Source organism: Cydia splendana, chromosome 9 (genome assembly GCF_910591565.1).
Source record: "Cydia splendana chromosome 9, ilCydSple1.2, whole genome shotgun sequence".
In the NCBI taxonomy this organism is placed as follows: domain Eukaryota; kingdom Metazoa; phylum Arthropoda; class Insecta; order Lepidoptera; family Tortricidae; genus Cydia; species Cydia splendana.
Window position 1 is genome coordinate 7,116,494 of NC_085968.1, and position 15,886 is coordinate 7,132,379.

Sequence of the window (15,886 nt, forward strand, 5' to 3'; positions counted from 1 at the left end):
ACACCAATAAGTTACGTAACATCCATGCTATTCATAGAACCAAAGAACTAATGTATAGTCCGACCTAATACCTTTTTGTCAATCACTGTCTGCTATCTTGCTGCCGAGTGGGACAGGGAAATAACATATACCTTTCTCTTTTCTAACATATATCTTCCTTCTCAGCAGAAAGTGTTGACAACAATGTTCTTTTTCTCAAAAATGGACGGCAAAGTCGACTTTGCCGTTTAAAAAGTAGGTCGCGAAGCGCGTAGTTTATGGTCAGTCAAAAATTAAAAAGTTAAAAACATTGCAGTCTCGATTTTGGGACTGCAATGTTGCCACTGAAATATGAAACCTATGGAAGTGAAACGTCAACGAAAAATGCGTGCCAGTGTGACGTCATCCGGCCGCTCAAAAGATTTTTACTGTTACTAGGTTTTATCGATACATCGATAACTTTTGAACGTTCTCGGCTCATTTTATTTAAAATATGAATGAATAATGAATATGTATGAATTATTTGAGGAATTTATATTTTAATAGTAAGTAAGTAAGTAAATATTCTTTATGAGTATATTGTTATGTGAAAAGATACTTTGATTGAGTAAGATGTGTAAAATCTAAGACAATTTCGTGCTTCGAATTTAACAGGTAAACAGAGATGACGCTGTTCAACTCCATATATATTGCGATTTTTGCGGTAACTCTGATTTTCAAAAGTTGACGTTTGACAACTCAGTGACCGCAAAACACATGGCGCAGTACAGCGCCATCTGTTTTGGATGTCAGAATAAGTGTAAGTGTTTTTCTTAGACTTTACCTCTCTATTACAATCAATTTTGTTGTGTTGTCAACCCTAAAGTCCGTAACACACTACCGCACCGCACCTCGACCTTGGTGCGCCGTACCTATAAGTGAGAGCGATACAAATTCAAACTTATCAAACGACGGGTGAAAAAAAAAACAAAACACCTTCAGAACATTTATTTAATTACAAAAATAAGGAATGACTTCCGCTCTTCAACTTCAACTACTTCAACATTTATTTAGCAAATAGGTCAAAAGGGCACTTGTACACGTCAACATTGAATTCACATACAAGCAATAATAATAACAATACATCAACAATTTTATAAAATACAACTAACTGCAACTACCAGTTCAAATTCAAACAAACATATTACAATTACTTATTGATGTACCTATATGGTCTCTTAATGTCGAATTACATAAAAAAAACTATAATAATATAAAAAAAGCCCGCAGGGCAGCTTGTGGAGTAACGACCCCACGGACCCGAGGGCTCCCGAGAGTCGGTCAGGGTCTCCGTCTCCAACCACTTTTTCTTTTTATGTTCATTTCTTGGTAACCTGTAAAACATGTTTTAATTATTTAATTAAGATAATTTAGTTGGTTTTAAGCGGGGTAGCATGATAAAGTAAGAAAATATAAATAAACAATCATAATAAATCGATATCAAAGTCGATAAATAAAGTACAACCCTAGCTGAAATGTTTACATTATTTAAGCGTAAAAATATAGTTAAATAAGTCAAATCACTTCATGATCTATAACTGCACATAAGAACCTTGCTATTTATAATGTGAAACATCCTTAAAATTCCCAGGAACATTAACAATAACCAATATTTTTAATGTAAATTATAGCGTACCTGTGTAAGGTTAAAGATGGCTGATTTGGTGTTTTTCTTATGCAGCACCCTAATACACTACACACTGGCATATTCGCGACGTAATTGTTCACATTTGGCTTCAATTATTTTCAAACAGAAGCAAAATACTGAAAGATAATTAATAATTTTCATTTTCACCACGACTTTTTGACAGGACAACTACCGGCTGAACTGACTGACAATGACATTTAGGCCGCTAAACATGGCGGATTTTCGGCCGCATTAGGTATTTACGTATTTTCATGAACCACTTTATGTACGTACCGAAATACTGTCATCCTTTTTTGCTGTGGGTGACAGTGCTGAGTAAAAACGAGATAGATAGATATTTATGTTTGTGCCGTCAAAATGGGTGCTATTTCTATAAGCAATTGTACGTATAGAACAATATGTCTTGTCCCTATTATATAGGTCCATGAGGCCCCATTCGCACGACAGCTTAAAAAGCGTTGCGTTAAAACCCGACGTTGGCGCTTTTTTACCGTTTCCAATATTTGTGTTCATGTGAACGCTTAAAAATCACTTGTGAGTCGTACTGCCACGTACGCATCTCAGCAAAGCCATACTTTATTTGCTATTACGACGTATTATTTGAATATAGCTTGAATATTTCAGGAATTTGTAAGCATAAGTTGACATTTTTAAGGTGAAACTAATAATAATCTTGACGATTGACACCAAAAATTGACACTTGACATCCAACTGACAGCAGCGCCGGCGCTTTTTCAACACTTGTGAGAACAGATACACGGATTTCCGTATGGTCTATTCAATTTGACGCCAACGCTCAACGTCGAAAATCGAACAGTGCTCGATAAAAAAGCGCCGCGCTTAAAAACCGCCTTCGTGTGAATACATACATGGTTATCCATTTGTGTCATTCAAACGCTTTTTTAACGCGCGTTGAAAAAGCTGCCGTGCGAACGGGGCCTGAATGTTGCATACAAATTCCATTATTTGTCGAGTTCCAAACTTTTTAAAAGTTAAAATGGCCATATCAAATGAAGGCACAGGCCCATTAAACAGCCAAACAGATGATTAGTACCGCGACTATTTAGCTGTCTCAAATAGGTTGGCGTATTTTCGGCAGAAAAATACACTTCTATTTTTTTATTAAAAAAATAAAAAGGCGGCATAGCTAATTTTTTCAATTGTTTCTACTTTTTTCTGTGAAAATATATACGTAAGAACGTTGCTTTTGTAAAATATTTCTATGATATTTATATTTCTTGCACCATTTTTGAGAAAAGCACTATATATGACTCGGCTGGAAGGCTACTTGCTGGCTTCGGATTCAATTAAACGGACTCCCAAGGTCGTCCGTTTAAAACGAATCCTCAGCCTGCAAGTAGCTACTTCCGAGCCTCGACAATAATGTACTATTTTGTGTGAAGGTATCTTTTTAGATGTCATATTTTCATAGAAATTTGTCATCAATTGATATACTTTCCATGCAGTGTTAGCTTGGTCCGACTCTAGGTATAAAAAAAAAAACAAAATTTTCATGAATTTGTATTGATGGGCAAAGAAGATCATCTCTATAGAGCCTTATGGCCTTAGTGAATGGTACAAGTATGATACAAAAAGTTGTATCATATCACACTTGGCCAATTTAAAGAGTGACTCTCTTAAAAGTTCCTTAATTGAAACTTTTGAGGGAATAAACAACAAGATAGTCATAATAAATTTATAATTCAGATAATTAATCAAATTATGTACAAAGGAACACTCTGCTTGTAAATTATAATTTTGTATATCAATTTATTAAAACTCTTTGATATTATTACAAGAAACATTTGCTTCAATTAAAAGGATTTTAAAATTATTCATAAATGAAGTTGATCCACAAATCAGAAATTGGTCATTACCGGAGAATGGTTCTAACAATTTTAAATCTGTAAACTCCAGTTTCCTATTATGAATAGGTTCCTGATACTTTGGCATACAATTTGAATTATTTATAAAAACATTATATTGAAAATTCCAATAAGATTTAAATGAGTATAATTCATTTCTTAAAATAATTGTTTCTGGTGATGAACAACAGAAGTATAGCACTATTTTAGTGTAATCATCTTCATTGGTTAAAACATCTTGTATGATAGAAAAGAATGGAGCTATGCCAGTCCCTTGAGCAATCATAATTATTCTTTCATACTTATTAGGTACAAATTCAAAAGATCCATAGGGCCCTCTCCACAATGTTTCTTGCCCTGGTGTCATATTACATAAATAACTTGATACTTGTCCATTCTCATATTTCTTCACAATTATCACAAAGTCATAGTCATTAATCTCAATAGTATATTTGATAGGAGTATATGCTCTACTACACACTTCACCTCCTGCACTATATTTCACTAAGAAATGATCACCAGCGTTCCAAAATAGCTTTTTCCCAATTACAGATTCAGTCCTTTTGAATGCAAGGATCCTATGAAATGAACACAGTTCTAAATTATCTACAAGTGTAAACTTAGTATATTCTAATTGTGATAAAGCATTTTCTTCTACCACTTCTGACAATTCCCCATTCTTTACAAATGCTGCGTACAATTTTAGCTGTTTTTCGTAGACGTCAAATACGCAAGGATTACATCCACTGTTACAGCAATCTTCTTTGCTTGGTTCAATTGGCTGTCTCATGTCTTATTTTCGTTGATAAACTATATCCCTGACCACGTTAGTTCATAACTAAATATGATGAAGAAAGCTAAGTTTCATTACTTTTCGTCGAATTTTCTGCTGTTTTAAGACTTCTGATGAACTTAAGCCATTAAAAGCGGATTAATCCAATGAATGAGTTATTTGTAATGTAACATACCAAGTTTCTTATTAATCTTATATTTTATTATATATTATATTGATATTAGATACTTTTTCAATATATACTCCAATTGCGACGTAAATCATGAAATCAACAAAACAACGAAATAAACTTACTAAACTTCCATAACCTGTCGAGTGTCATTGTCAAATATGAAATGTCAAGTGTCAAGTATCATTTATTACATAGATATAAGAATATACAGATACCTTCCAAGCGAGCTGTCAGTGGGACCACTTTTTGTTTAGTGTACGATTAACAAAGCGGCCCACTTTGCTGTAGCCATGTCGATAAAGTCATATCGATAAACTATCGACATTTCTTGCAATTTTAATTTCACTTCAAAGGTTTAACGATACCTAAAATGAACAAAAACGCTTTTATTCTTTATTGTGGTTATCATATCACAATTTTATAGTCACGCCCCAGGAGAGAACCAAGGGAAAGTTCAGATATTTAATAAAAATACATAAATACCTACTAAAATAGGTGTTCCGCTATAATTGAATTATTTTATTACATTATAATATATTCATTATCCATTAGCATTTCAATTATGTTTATGTTTAACGAAGATATTGAAGCTTCAATTAATCGCTATTTCGTTCCGCTGTGTAGCGTTTATCGATATATAACATGATTAAAATCGACTTTTGACATCCCTAAAAGAGCACATATATACGTTTTTATGCACACATGCACAACCTGGGTCACCTAAAAAGGGGACACTTGGATTTGAAGTCCATCTTGTCAACAGTATAGTTGTCCTTTTTTGACAAACGGCATTTTTAAAAGAGCGAGAAGAGAGAAATGATACTAGTTGCTGCGCCGTGAAAGAGAACAGAAAACATTGGGCCCTTGATTTATTACAGCTTATTTACATTCGTGGCTCGTGGCTCGGCTCGCCGCGCGTCTCTTCTTCGCTTCGAGCTCGTAAGCTCGTGGAGCTAATGATTATACACTCTCGTCTCGTGGCTCGTATCGTGTCTCGGCCACAGAGGGCTTACCGCGAACCACGTTCGACGTGTTGCCTCCCTGTCACACTTACGTACGACTTTACAAGTGCGACAGAGAGGCAACACGTCGAACGTGGTTCGCGGTAGGCCATCAACTCGTGAGCTCGTCGAGCTAGACACAAACTGTATACCGTGGCTCGGCTCGCGGCTTGGCTCGTGGCTCGCACGCGAATGACAGCCGAACGCGAATGTAAACACCAAGCTCGCGTCCCGCGCGAGTCCCTTTTAGCCCCCATTCGCACGAGAGCTTTTTCAAAGCGCGTTAAAAAAGCGCTTGAATCTGTCCGCACTCTAAATTCGATTTAACGACCAAGGCTTAAAGTCGAAAATCCAAAAAAGCTTGATAAAAAGCGCCACCGCTGTCGTGTGAATAAATACACATGTATCCATTTGTGTCATTCAAACGCTTTTTTAACGCGCGTTGTAAAAGCACCCGTGGGAATGGGGGCTTACTCGTGCCCTAAAAACCGCTCCTTCACGCGAGCCAGGTGAGCGCGAGCCGAGCCACGAGCCCACCACTTACACTCGCGTCTCGTGGCTTAGCTCGCGGCTCGGCTCGTGCCTCGTACGCGAATGTAAACTGAGGGTAGTTCTTTAAGGCTTTTATAGACGTTGCGACAAAATGGCATACGATTTTAAGGTGCGTACACACCAAGCCAACGAATGGTTTTGCCGGCCTTCGTTGACCCTGTCTAGACAATTGAACAAACATCAACGTCCTTTCCATAATCATTCGATAGCATGTGCCGGCAATCCGCTGCTTGGCGGTATCATTCGTTCTCAGTGCGGCCAGGCTAGACAGCTGCTGGCTAAGTGCTCATTTTATTACAATCCATCCTTGCGGACCATATCATTTGGTTATATCCTCAGTTGCGGACGGATCCGATGTCGTGCCCGAACAAGGATCTTTTTCCGTTTCACGAAATTTAAGAACATCGTACTCCCGTGGGAGGAAAACAGAATAGCACGCTACTGCGCAAGTGTGATGAATTAGTACATTGTGCAACATGGGGCGTAAGTTGAATATTGCAAACGAGAGTAAGTTAAATCGCGACGGCTTGCCGGAGCGATTTATAGACTTGAGTTTGCAATATAATTACGCCCCGAGTTACACACAATGTTTTTCATCACACTTGCGATACAAAAATTAAGTATAAAGACAAAAAACTGTTAATTATGTCACTAGAAACTTCATAACTCCCTAGGGAGAACGCTTTTTCTATAACTCCCGCTAAACCTGCGTGCAATTCCACATTTACTGAGCGAGTGTGATGAAAAAATATTTGAACATCACTTTATTATGAAAAGTTTATTTTACTTCTTTCTTGTTTTATTACTTCCTACAAGACCAGCTTCATACCAGCCCTAATGCAATAGTGCGTTATTTTGAATTCGTTTGCCTTTGCAAACAAGCTAACTTTTTTTAGCTTTTCACACTTGAACATTGGCGCCCTCTACACAGACGCCAGAATAAACGCTGCCGCCGGTTCCCGGTTCGTTCGCCGCCCGCCATTGCGATAACGCTTGCAGTAAACAACTGTGTAAGTAATTTTATTCGCGCTTTTTTCCTGTGATTTACTATTTTATTTTATTTAATTTCTAATTCTTGGTTCAATATCTACGTAAAATAATACTGTGCTTCTTTAGTTCGTTGGTAGAAAACATCCTCATTTATTCAATCTAAGTGGACTCCATTATACGAAGATGTAATGGCTTCGTACGCTTGGTATCGTTGAAAATTGTTTTCGTGTTTGACCTCTAAAGATAACTATTTACATGCGGTTTTGTGGTAAAATTAATGAAATATTCTCTATTTTCATTTTGTTTCATAAGATTTGCCGCCTAAAAAAGTAAATAAGCTCGAAATTGTGTTGGCGTCGTCTCTCGAGTTTTCTGACCTGTAACTGAATATTGACTTTTTAGTCTTTTGTTTCTTCGAAGTGAGTAAAGTTAAACTGCAGTTATTGTCAAAATTAATCTTATATTAATGAATATTAGCTATGTACGCCGTATGTTTGTGATATTATATTTATCTTTGAGAATAATTTTTAATCGATATCCCTCTATGTATTGTGTAGTGTTAGCAACGCATTCACGAAATGGAGCCTATCCCGCTCAATATTGAATAAACTGTTTCATAAAAGAGTCTTTTCAAACTTAGGAATAAAGATGTGAAACATTTGTATTTTTAATTTAATGTATTTTTTAATACCTAAGACATTCCATGATTTCACTTCATTTAAAATTTGTATTTCTTGTTATAAAATGTAATATCTTTTTATTTTAGATTTGCCTGTAGAGGTGTAATTTATTTTACACAAAATGTCTGATGATGGTTCAACCGCTGTGGAGAAGAAGGGCCGTGGCAGACCTAAAGCCAATGGAACACAAGCTGTAAGTTTCATATCAGACAAACAACCAATGTTTACTTTCATTCAAAAAAATGTTAATATAATTATAATTGTTTATTTCAGGAGGCCAAAGCAGATACAAAGAAAAGAGGTAGACCACCAGCGGCTACAAAAGCTAAGGAGTCAACAAAGTCCTCTGATGATGAACAAGCGCCGGTAGCGAAACGAGGGCGCGGCAGGCCCAAGGGATCTAAGAAAAAGGCAGCAGCTCCTAAGGCTAAGGTACACTTCCTGCAAATTTAGTTTCTATAGGATTGATATAATTTGTCAGTGTTAAAACTAAAAAATGCAATGTTGCATGCAGGGTGGCAGTGGAGAGGGCCGAGGGCGAGGTCGGCCGCGCAAGGACGCGCCGCCGCCGCGAAAGGACGCCGCCTCCACTGAGGAGGAGCAGGATGACGAAGATGAGGATGAGGGCTCCGACCAGTAAATACTTTGATTCTTGACACTACTACACTACACTCGTTCTTAGTGTAATTTGTTCTTCAATATAAGGCGTAATGTGTCTTGTCGGGATTCATTCATTGTGTTGTAGACGGTTGACTCACTGCAAATTTCTGCTAACATAGGGATATCTCGACGGCATTGAACTCTTGGAGTCCTATCTACCCAGAGTTTAGTCATGTCCGAAAAAACTTTATTGTTTACATTGTATGATAAAATTGATAAAAATCCCCCTATAAAATGTTGTTGTAACATTGAATTTCTTCGACACAAAATTAGTTGAATGAAATAAAATTCTACTCTGACATGGGTAAAGTTTGGGCTGACGACTCTCCATAGAAACGTACAACTTTATGATATAATTTGTAAGATCCATTTTGTAGATTTATTGTAATAGGTATTGCGTAATCTGATTTATGATAAGAAAATTAAAATCGTATGACTTTGTAGATTAATTCATTTGACTTCAGAGTCAAGTATTATTTTCTGTAATAAATATTTTCATTTTGATTTATTTTTATTTTTTCCCTGATTTTATTATTGTACACCTTGAAATAGTTATTTAATGGAATATTTTTGGAATAATAATATTTGTGGTATTTGTGTCGCTGTTACACGAAGTTAGAGTATCATGTAAGTAGTGGTATGAGTAGAGCTGTTTTGTATTGTCTTTATTTTGTATTCGGAGCAGACTGAAAAACAAGTTTTTAGTCTTTATTGAGTGTATGTGCGTGAATGTACAATTTTAGAACAAAATATAAATAAATCTATGAAACCCCTTGTGCATTTACATATTTTATTGATATTAGCGTTTCATCTAATTATTTATATTTCAATTCGACCTTTACTGCAGACTTCTAAAAGAATAATATTTTAGTGACCAATCATATCAAAGCCAAATCGAAATCATGAGCAGTTTTCTCGAACATATACCTATTAGTTGCTCCTGAGCGGTTTAGTGGCCTACCGCGAAAATATAAAAATTCGTTATCTGCCTCTCTATCACTCTTGCTTGCATAATCGTGCATAGGTCTCTATAGCAAATAATGATTTTTTTATTAACGCGGTGGGCCCTCGAGAGTAGTGATCCTGCTACATTTTCCCTCTGCCAATCGCCTAGTAGAGAACTCGAAACGGGAATCGCACCGCGAACATCAAAGTTCGCACATTGCGGGCATCTATCTCTTTTACTTCAATTAGAGTGACGGAGAAAGATGGCCTCTGACGTCACAACAACAAAATGGGGTTGGCCGGTAGAAGTTTTTAGCAGATGGCGCCATCATAGCTTGCCCATAATACACTGGATGCCAGCCTTTTAAGCCAAATCTCATAGAAAAAGGGGCAAGCTATGATGGCGCCATCTATGCAAACCTTTGACAGTTGCCAACCCCATTAGCAGACTGTTCCAATCAGCGATATCTTGTACTCGGTTTAGACTCTCGCGCGAGCCACGAGACTAGCCGCGACCCGCGCCACGAGACGCGAGTGTGAACGGTAGGCTCGTGACTCGGCTCGCGTAGAGGAGCGGTTTTTTGGGCACGAGTCAAAGGGGCTCGCGCGGGACGCGCGATTGCGTTCACACTCGCGTTCGACTTGTCATTCGATTATAAACCTTATGCCGTGCCGTTAGTGCTTAAAATATATTAGCTCGACGAGCTTACGCGCCATGAGACGAGCCTCGAGCCGAGCCACGAGGCGAGAGTGTAATCATTAGCTCGACGGGCTCATGCGCTCAAGGCCACTCGAGATGAGCCACGAGACGCGCCGCGAGACGAGGCGCGAGCCGAGAGTCTAAACCGGCTATTGGAAATTGTAATGAGTCTTAAACAGACTACCGCACCGCGACTGGTGCGCCGCACCTATAAGTGAGAGTGAGAAAATAAATATAAATAGATATCTCGATAATAATAGTTCATTGCCATAGTGTGTACGTAGAATTAAAGATTATTGTATTTATTTAGGTATACTTGGTCAAGCAGATCTTGTCAGTAGAAAAAGGCGGCAAATTTGAAAAATGTAGGCGCAAAGAGCTAACGTCTCAAAGAAAATTTGAATTTCGCGCCTTTTTCTACTGACAAGATTTGCTTGACCATCTATATATCATATTTTGATTTATTTGAGTAAAAATTTTAACCCAGCTCCACAATGGATTGGAATGCACCTGCACCTGCGACTCCACAGATAAAGATTATGCAATACACCTCATACACAATTCGATTTATTTTCGTTTCTAAAGTTGGTACTAGAAGTTTACTAAATGAATGGAGTGGATAAAATGCGTATAGGGTATGAACTTGGCAAAAGTCTGACGGCTCATGTAGGCAGCACACACTTTTGGCGCGAGGTGTAAATATTTTGTTTTACAAGGTTGTTTCGTCGTGCTAACTGCTAATATTGATTCCCGAACAAGCGAAAAATTGCAAAATTGAACCACGAGCATAGCACGTAGTTTAAAAAGTTGAACTTTGACCACTGCGAGGGTTTGGGGGGAGTGGGCGGGGCACATTGCCCGTAGAACCGATGGCCGTTGGGGCGGAAAGGTTCTCGAGTGGCGACCACGTACCGGAAGGCGCAGCGTGGGTAGACCCCCCACAAGGTGGACTGACGACTTGGTTAAGGTCGCAGGAGTCCGCTGGATGCGGGTGGCGCAAGACCGGTCACTGTGGCACTCTTTGGGGGAGGCCTATGTCCAGCAGTGGACGTCTTCTGGCTGATATGATAATGATGATGATGAGGGTTTTAAGGCAAGGCTTCGTGGTTAAACAAACTTAACGACCGAGTGAAACATAAAATACTTCATCACACCAACCCAAGAAAAACTCCAACTGTAAAACTTGACAAATTAAATCTAAATGAACGCAATTAAATATTTTTCACAAACGGGTCTACCGCGATATAATTTCATTGTTTTTACCTTTAATTCCATAACTACATAATTCCATACTAATTTCGGGTAGTTTAGTGGTGTTTTATTAATATCTCTGTTGACATTTGTTGGGACGTCAGTCTTTCCGTGACCACAGCTGGTGCAACTCAGCTGAAACGTCGGAATTAAAGGTAAAAACAATGAAATTATATCGCGGTAGACCCGTTTGTGTAATTAAATATGTGTACAAAACGCGAGAGTTTAAAGTGTTATAAATATTTTTCATTCATAATCATCACTTAAAAGTCAATTCTACTACATTAGGAAACATCTCAAATATTAAGTACATCTAATTTGCCACTTTTATGGAGAAAACGCAACTTTATCATCAGGTGAATAATAAAGTAAGCCTTTACGATCTGGTGTGGTGAAAACTGTGTTATTATATCCATTCATTAATATATGATAATTCGATAGGCAAAATTGTATTGTAACCTAACATCTGTAGTCTGGCAAATCTATTTTTAAGTAGAAACCCAAGTGCAAAACCAGACAGATTGTACTCAATCGGGCTGTCATTTTAGTACCTATCTGGGATATTTGATATTTTTAACACATTTAGTGCCAGCGCGAGTTACGTGCTACGAGTATATTCACTCTTGGCCAACCTAACCCAACTATTTGAGTATACGAATCTTCTCGCTGACTGACTACACTCTACACTATAATTTACGTTATCTGTATACTTGTGCGTGCCTTGTCGTCGTGAAGAGAACTCGTGAAGTTTGTTTCCGTCCGTTGAGAAATATTTGGTGAAATATACGTACCATGCAGTCATGTAATGATTTCTCAGTAACTTTTTATAAATTTTAATATGATGCATTTCGATTTACAATTACGCAAAGTGTGATTACAATAGCGGTGTAGTTTACAGGAGTGCCTTGGAAAAGTTTTACAACGAATTCTAAAGTTGTTCAAGTGTTGTTGTTCTGTTGTAACTGTTTTATAATGTGTGAATAAGGCTTCTAAGTGTTTTGATAAGAAGAGGATTGTTGCAATTCAAAGGTTGGTAATGTTGTTTACAGCATGATTCGTTGTAGCATGCTACTCTAAACTAAATCAGGTTTCGTGCACAAATGACGTAAAATGTTGTAGTACTCCAATGTTTTGTATTGTGTGTTGAACTTCAGCATATATATTGCAAATTTTGTTTTATAATCGAGAACTTAAGTTCTTATGTGACAAAAATAATACCCTTTCAACTTCGATTTAAAGTTTGTACATCTAAAAAATTAGTTGTCTTATGTATGCAATTAGTGTTCACAACAATTCTGTATACAACTGCTTAACATACTTCGATTTTGCTGGAGGGTGCTTGCTAGACAGCAGACTGACAGCAAATACTCATTCAAGAGGGTAGAATCATTCACTGAAATGCGTCAGGTAGGTGTAAATTATAAACTCAAATGAATAATACCACATTATTTTATTCTTGCACTATAATAATACCCCTTGAGACAGAGCAGTTGAAAGATCATTTTATGACAAAAATCATAACTATAGCGTTCCATTCTATACCAACATGAGTTCAGAATTTAAATGGATTCACTGTGGTGTTTAAAATATGGCACATGTATGTTTATGTGAAACAATTTGATAATCATGTGAAAAGATTTAACCCATGAAGCGCCCCAGTATTACCGTAGTATGGAACTCCTATACTAACTACTATCACACGTGTGACAGTAGGGTGCTCCAGGGGTAAGTTAAAAGGTGTAACATAGTTGCTTAGATGTAGTGCATTATTATTTTCCATTGTATTTTCACAGAAACATACAATCGTCTTGCTATTTCAGTCAGTCTCTACAAAAAGTACTGACGTTGACTGAAGTAGCATGATAAATACAAATGTTTCCGAGAATGACGAATGATGAATGTTGATGGAAAACAATTATGCACTACATCTGTACTGATAAGGTTGATTTAATTTATTCTTTATGACAAATTTATTATAGACAACTGACAACAAATACCTACTCATTTGCTTTAAAATTGAAATGTAGCCAATAATCTTAATTGTAATCACAAATGAATTTAGAGACAAACATTATAGACAGAATTGTTTTATAGGCCAAAAAATATAATATTCAAAAATACAAATAGGTGCAAAATTTTACTAAACTTGCAACATTCTATGTATATAACTACTCTATGTATATAATTTTAAAATTAGCAAACATATTTTATTATTAAATTCTTGCCGAATAAATTTAATACACTAACTTAAAGTTTGACTTCAAGCTGAAGAGTTTCTTTCGTACATGTGTCCTTAGGTCAAAAATTGTACTTTAAAGCTCTATCAAAACCAAAGGGTGGTATTCCATCTGTCCAATATCTTGGTCCAATGTCATTGCGTCTCACTCTCTCATTAAGCAAAATGTGTAACAAAATACACATTGGACAGGTGGAATACCACCCTTAAACATGTTTTAAACAAGGTTAACCTACCAATTTTTTAAGTATCTGTAAGTTCTTATGCCTTTTGCCAATAAATGGCACACAGACAAAGAAAAAAAAATATGTAAGAAAAGTAGAAAAAAATTAAATTTACTGTCTGAAATATGGATTATTACATATTACAGGTTCTTATCACAAATCCAATTATTGATAACAATGTACATATAGGAAGTATTAAAAAATTAGCTACAATTTATTAAGGTGTGAAGTGAGTGAGAGTTCATTCTCATGATAGAGCTGATAAATAGGACAGTGAAGGCCTAATAATAAGATTAAGTAATCTCCAAACAATTTATGATAGTTTCAAAGTAGCTATCATATTAGAGTCAACTGCAAAATGTAGAGTTTAAAGTTCAAATGTTATCTGTCTCTGATTATTTAGTATCTACGGACAGTGTTCACACACTTTTTCATTCTGATAAAATATTATAAATTAATTAACTGTTATCATATTATATTATTATTCTATTTGTTTTCTGCCTGTTGTATGAAATATCTGGATCTTCTGGATCTCCTCCTTTAGGCCTCCAGAGGCCGCAAGTTCACATTAGTTGTATTTGCACAAATAGGGCTCTTTAGATTATTTTTTATTTCATTCTGAGACTAGAAATGCATTAAGAAGATAATTATTCAGGCATATACTACCTACGTACTGTTTACGAGGACCGACTAACCCTCATCAAATTTTATATATTGTATAAAAAAAACAACATCACCTTAATATTATGGCAATAAAGTCTTCGTCATATATTTATTTATATTGGTTTTGTTGATATGTTACCTGTACCTGCGGCGATAATGCACTGTCTTTGGTCTATAAGGCTCCTCGGTTTGTGTCAAAGTTCCGTTCCTTTTTCGCGACAGCGATAAATTACCCGCTAGGCTAGGCTAGCGTCTAGTCCGGCAAGAGGTCAAGTCAAAGGTCATGTCACAGATAAATCGCTCTGAAGTACCTACATTTACACATACCTTCTTCCACCTGCCTGCCTTTGCACGCGATTGCCGAAGCGAGTAATTTGTTTTAGCACAACTCGACCTTTCACCTTATTCACCAGAAATAGAGGTGATAACATCTATGATATTGAGTGTACAATTATACATTCTTTCCAAATTGGCAAGTGCTTATTTTTTTTAACTATAAGCTTATATCTAGTTTCACCTGCTGTCCCAATGTTTTTGTAATTGAATCTTGCAAGTTAAATAATAGACTGGCCTGTTTCCGATTCCCCTGAAAATTGCTTCAAGGCAAGCTGATCTAATGATGGAGAACAGTGGCCGTTGGAACTTTGTACTGTAGAGAAATAACGCTATTAACTATCCATGCATAAACGCGTTACCGATGTGAAATGCGTTCTCATTCACATCATATCATGGGATTGATGGTCATGTGTAGGATATAGGGACGCGAATAGACGAGCTTTCGTCTTCTTATCGCGTTTATTCAAACCCCCCTTCCCTAAAGTTGGATGGAGAAGAAGGGAACCTACTTCTGTCAGCATTAATTCCTACACAATTATCGTCGAACATCGTTCGACATAACTATATTGCGCTTAAGTTTCACCATGAAAAGATGTTTATGCCATTTCGAACAGCTTGTAAATTTCCATTGTTATTTTACCTGTGCTTTTCCTAATGTACTCACGAAGACAGCGAGACGAGAGCAAACGGTACCAGTCCGGATTGTCATCAGACGTCACGGTGGTGCATTCGTCGCGACCGTTGCTCTGCAGGGCCTGATATCCATCGCACCGGGCGCAAGCGAACGCTCGCCTCAGACAACTAGTGTAAATGTTACCTTGAGATCCAGCATGCTTGAGATATTTCATGTACACTGGTTCGCGAACGAAAGCCGAACATTTGGTAACCGATGATATTATCACCCAAGGAAGTAGCGCTTCGCTGAACCACTGAGCCTCGCGGCGTGATCTTGTTTCTTCGCGAAAACTGCGAAATTGCATCATAAAAGTTAATAATGGCAAAGACAAGATTCAGATTCACGCAGGGATGCCATGACCTCTTTGCTTTGCATTTCGTTCGCAGTCGTGGAGTCAATGTTTATGATGGATGCAATCGTCAACCGAAATATCTGTGCGACCTGCTTGAAACAGAAAGTCGGACCACCATACACCC

At 37.2% G+C, this 15,886-nt stretch overlaps 3 protein-coding genes across 4 annotated transcripts in view; 2 read left to right on the plus strand and 1 right to left on the minus strand.

Annotated features, from left to right (window-relative positions):
- Nucleotides 1–3,350: 3,350 nt before the first annotated feature.
- On the minus strand, nt 3,351–4,438 carry LOC134793982 (NADH-cytochrome b5 reductase-like). The gene has a single exon (XM_063765694.1). It carries the CDS (start codon nt 4,319–4,321, stop codon nt 3,440–3,442), a length of 882 nt encoding a protein of 293 aa, XP_063621764.1. The 5' UTR covers nt 4,322–4,438; the 3' UTR covers nt 3,351–3,439.
- A 2,470-nt stretch (nt 4,439–6,908) lies between these two features.
- On the plus strand, nt 6,909–8,883 carry LOC134793464 (high mobility group protein HMG-I/HMG-Y). Its single transcript, XM_063765039.1, has 4 exons — nt 6,909–7,059; nt 7,806–7,912; nt 7,993–8,151; nt 8,234–8,883. The coding sequence occupies exons 2-4, from the start codon at nt 7,841–7,843 to the stop codon at nt 8,357–8,359; spliced, it is 357 nt and encodes a 118-aa protein (XP_063621109.1). The 5' UTR covers nt 6,909–7,059; nt 7,806–7,840; the 3' UTR covers nt 8,360–8,883.
- A 3,095-nt stretch (nt 8,884–11,978) lies between these two features.
- LOC134793473 (afadin) overlaps nt 11,979–15,886 on the plus strand; it is a 125,755-nt gene continuing 121,847 nt past the window's right edge. The window contains exon 1 of one of the 2 annotated variants that reach the window (XM_063765056.1): nt 11,979–12,304. The gene's annotated coding sequence lies outside the window, so the exon portion shown is untranslated. The remainder of the gene's footprint in view (nt 12,305–15,886) is intronic. The other variant, XM_063765057.1, reaches the window with a different exon arrangement.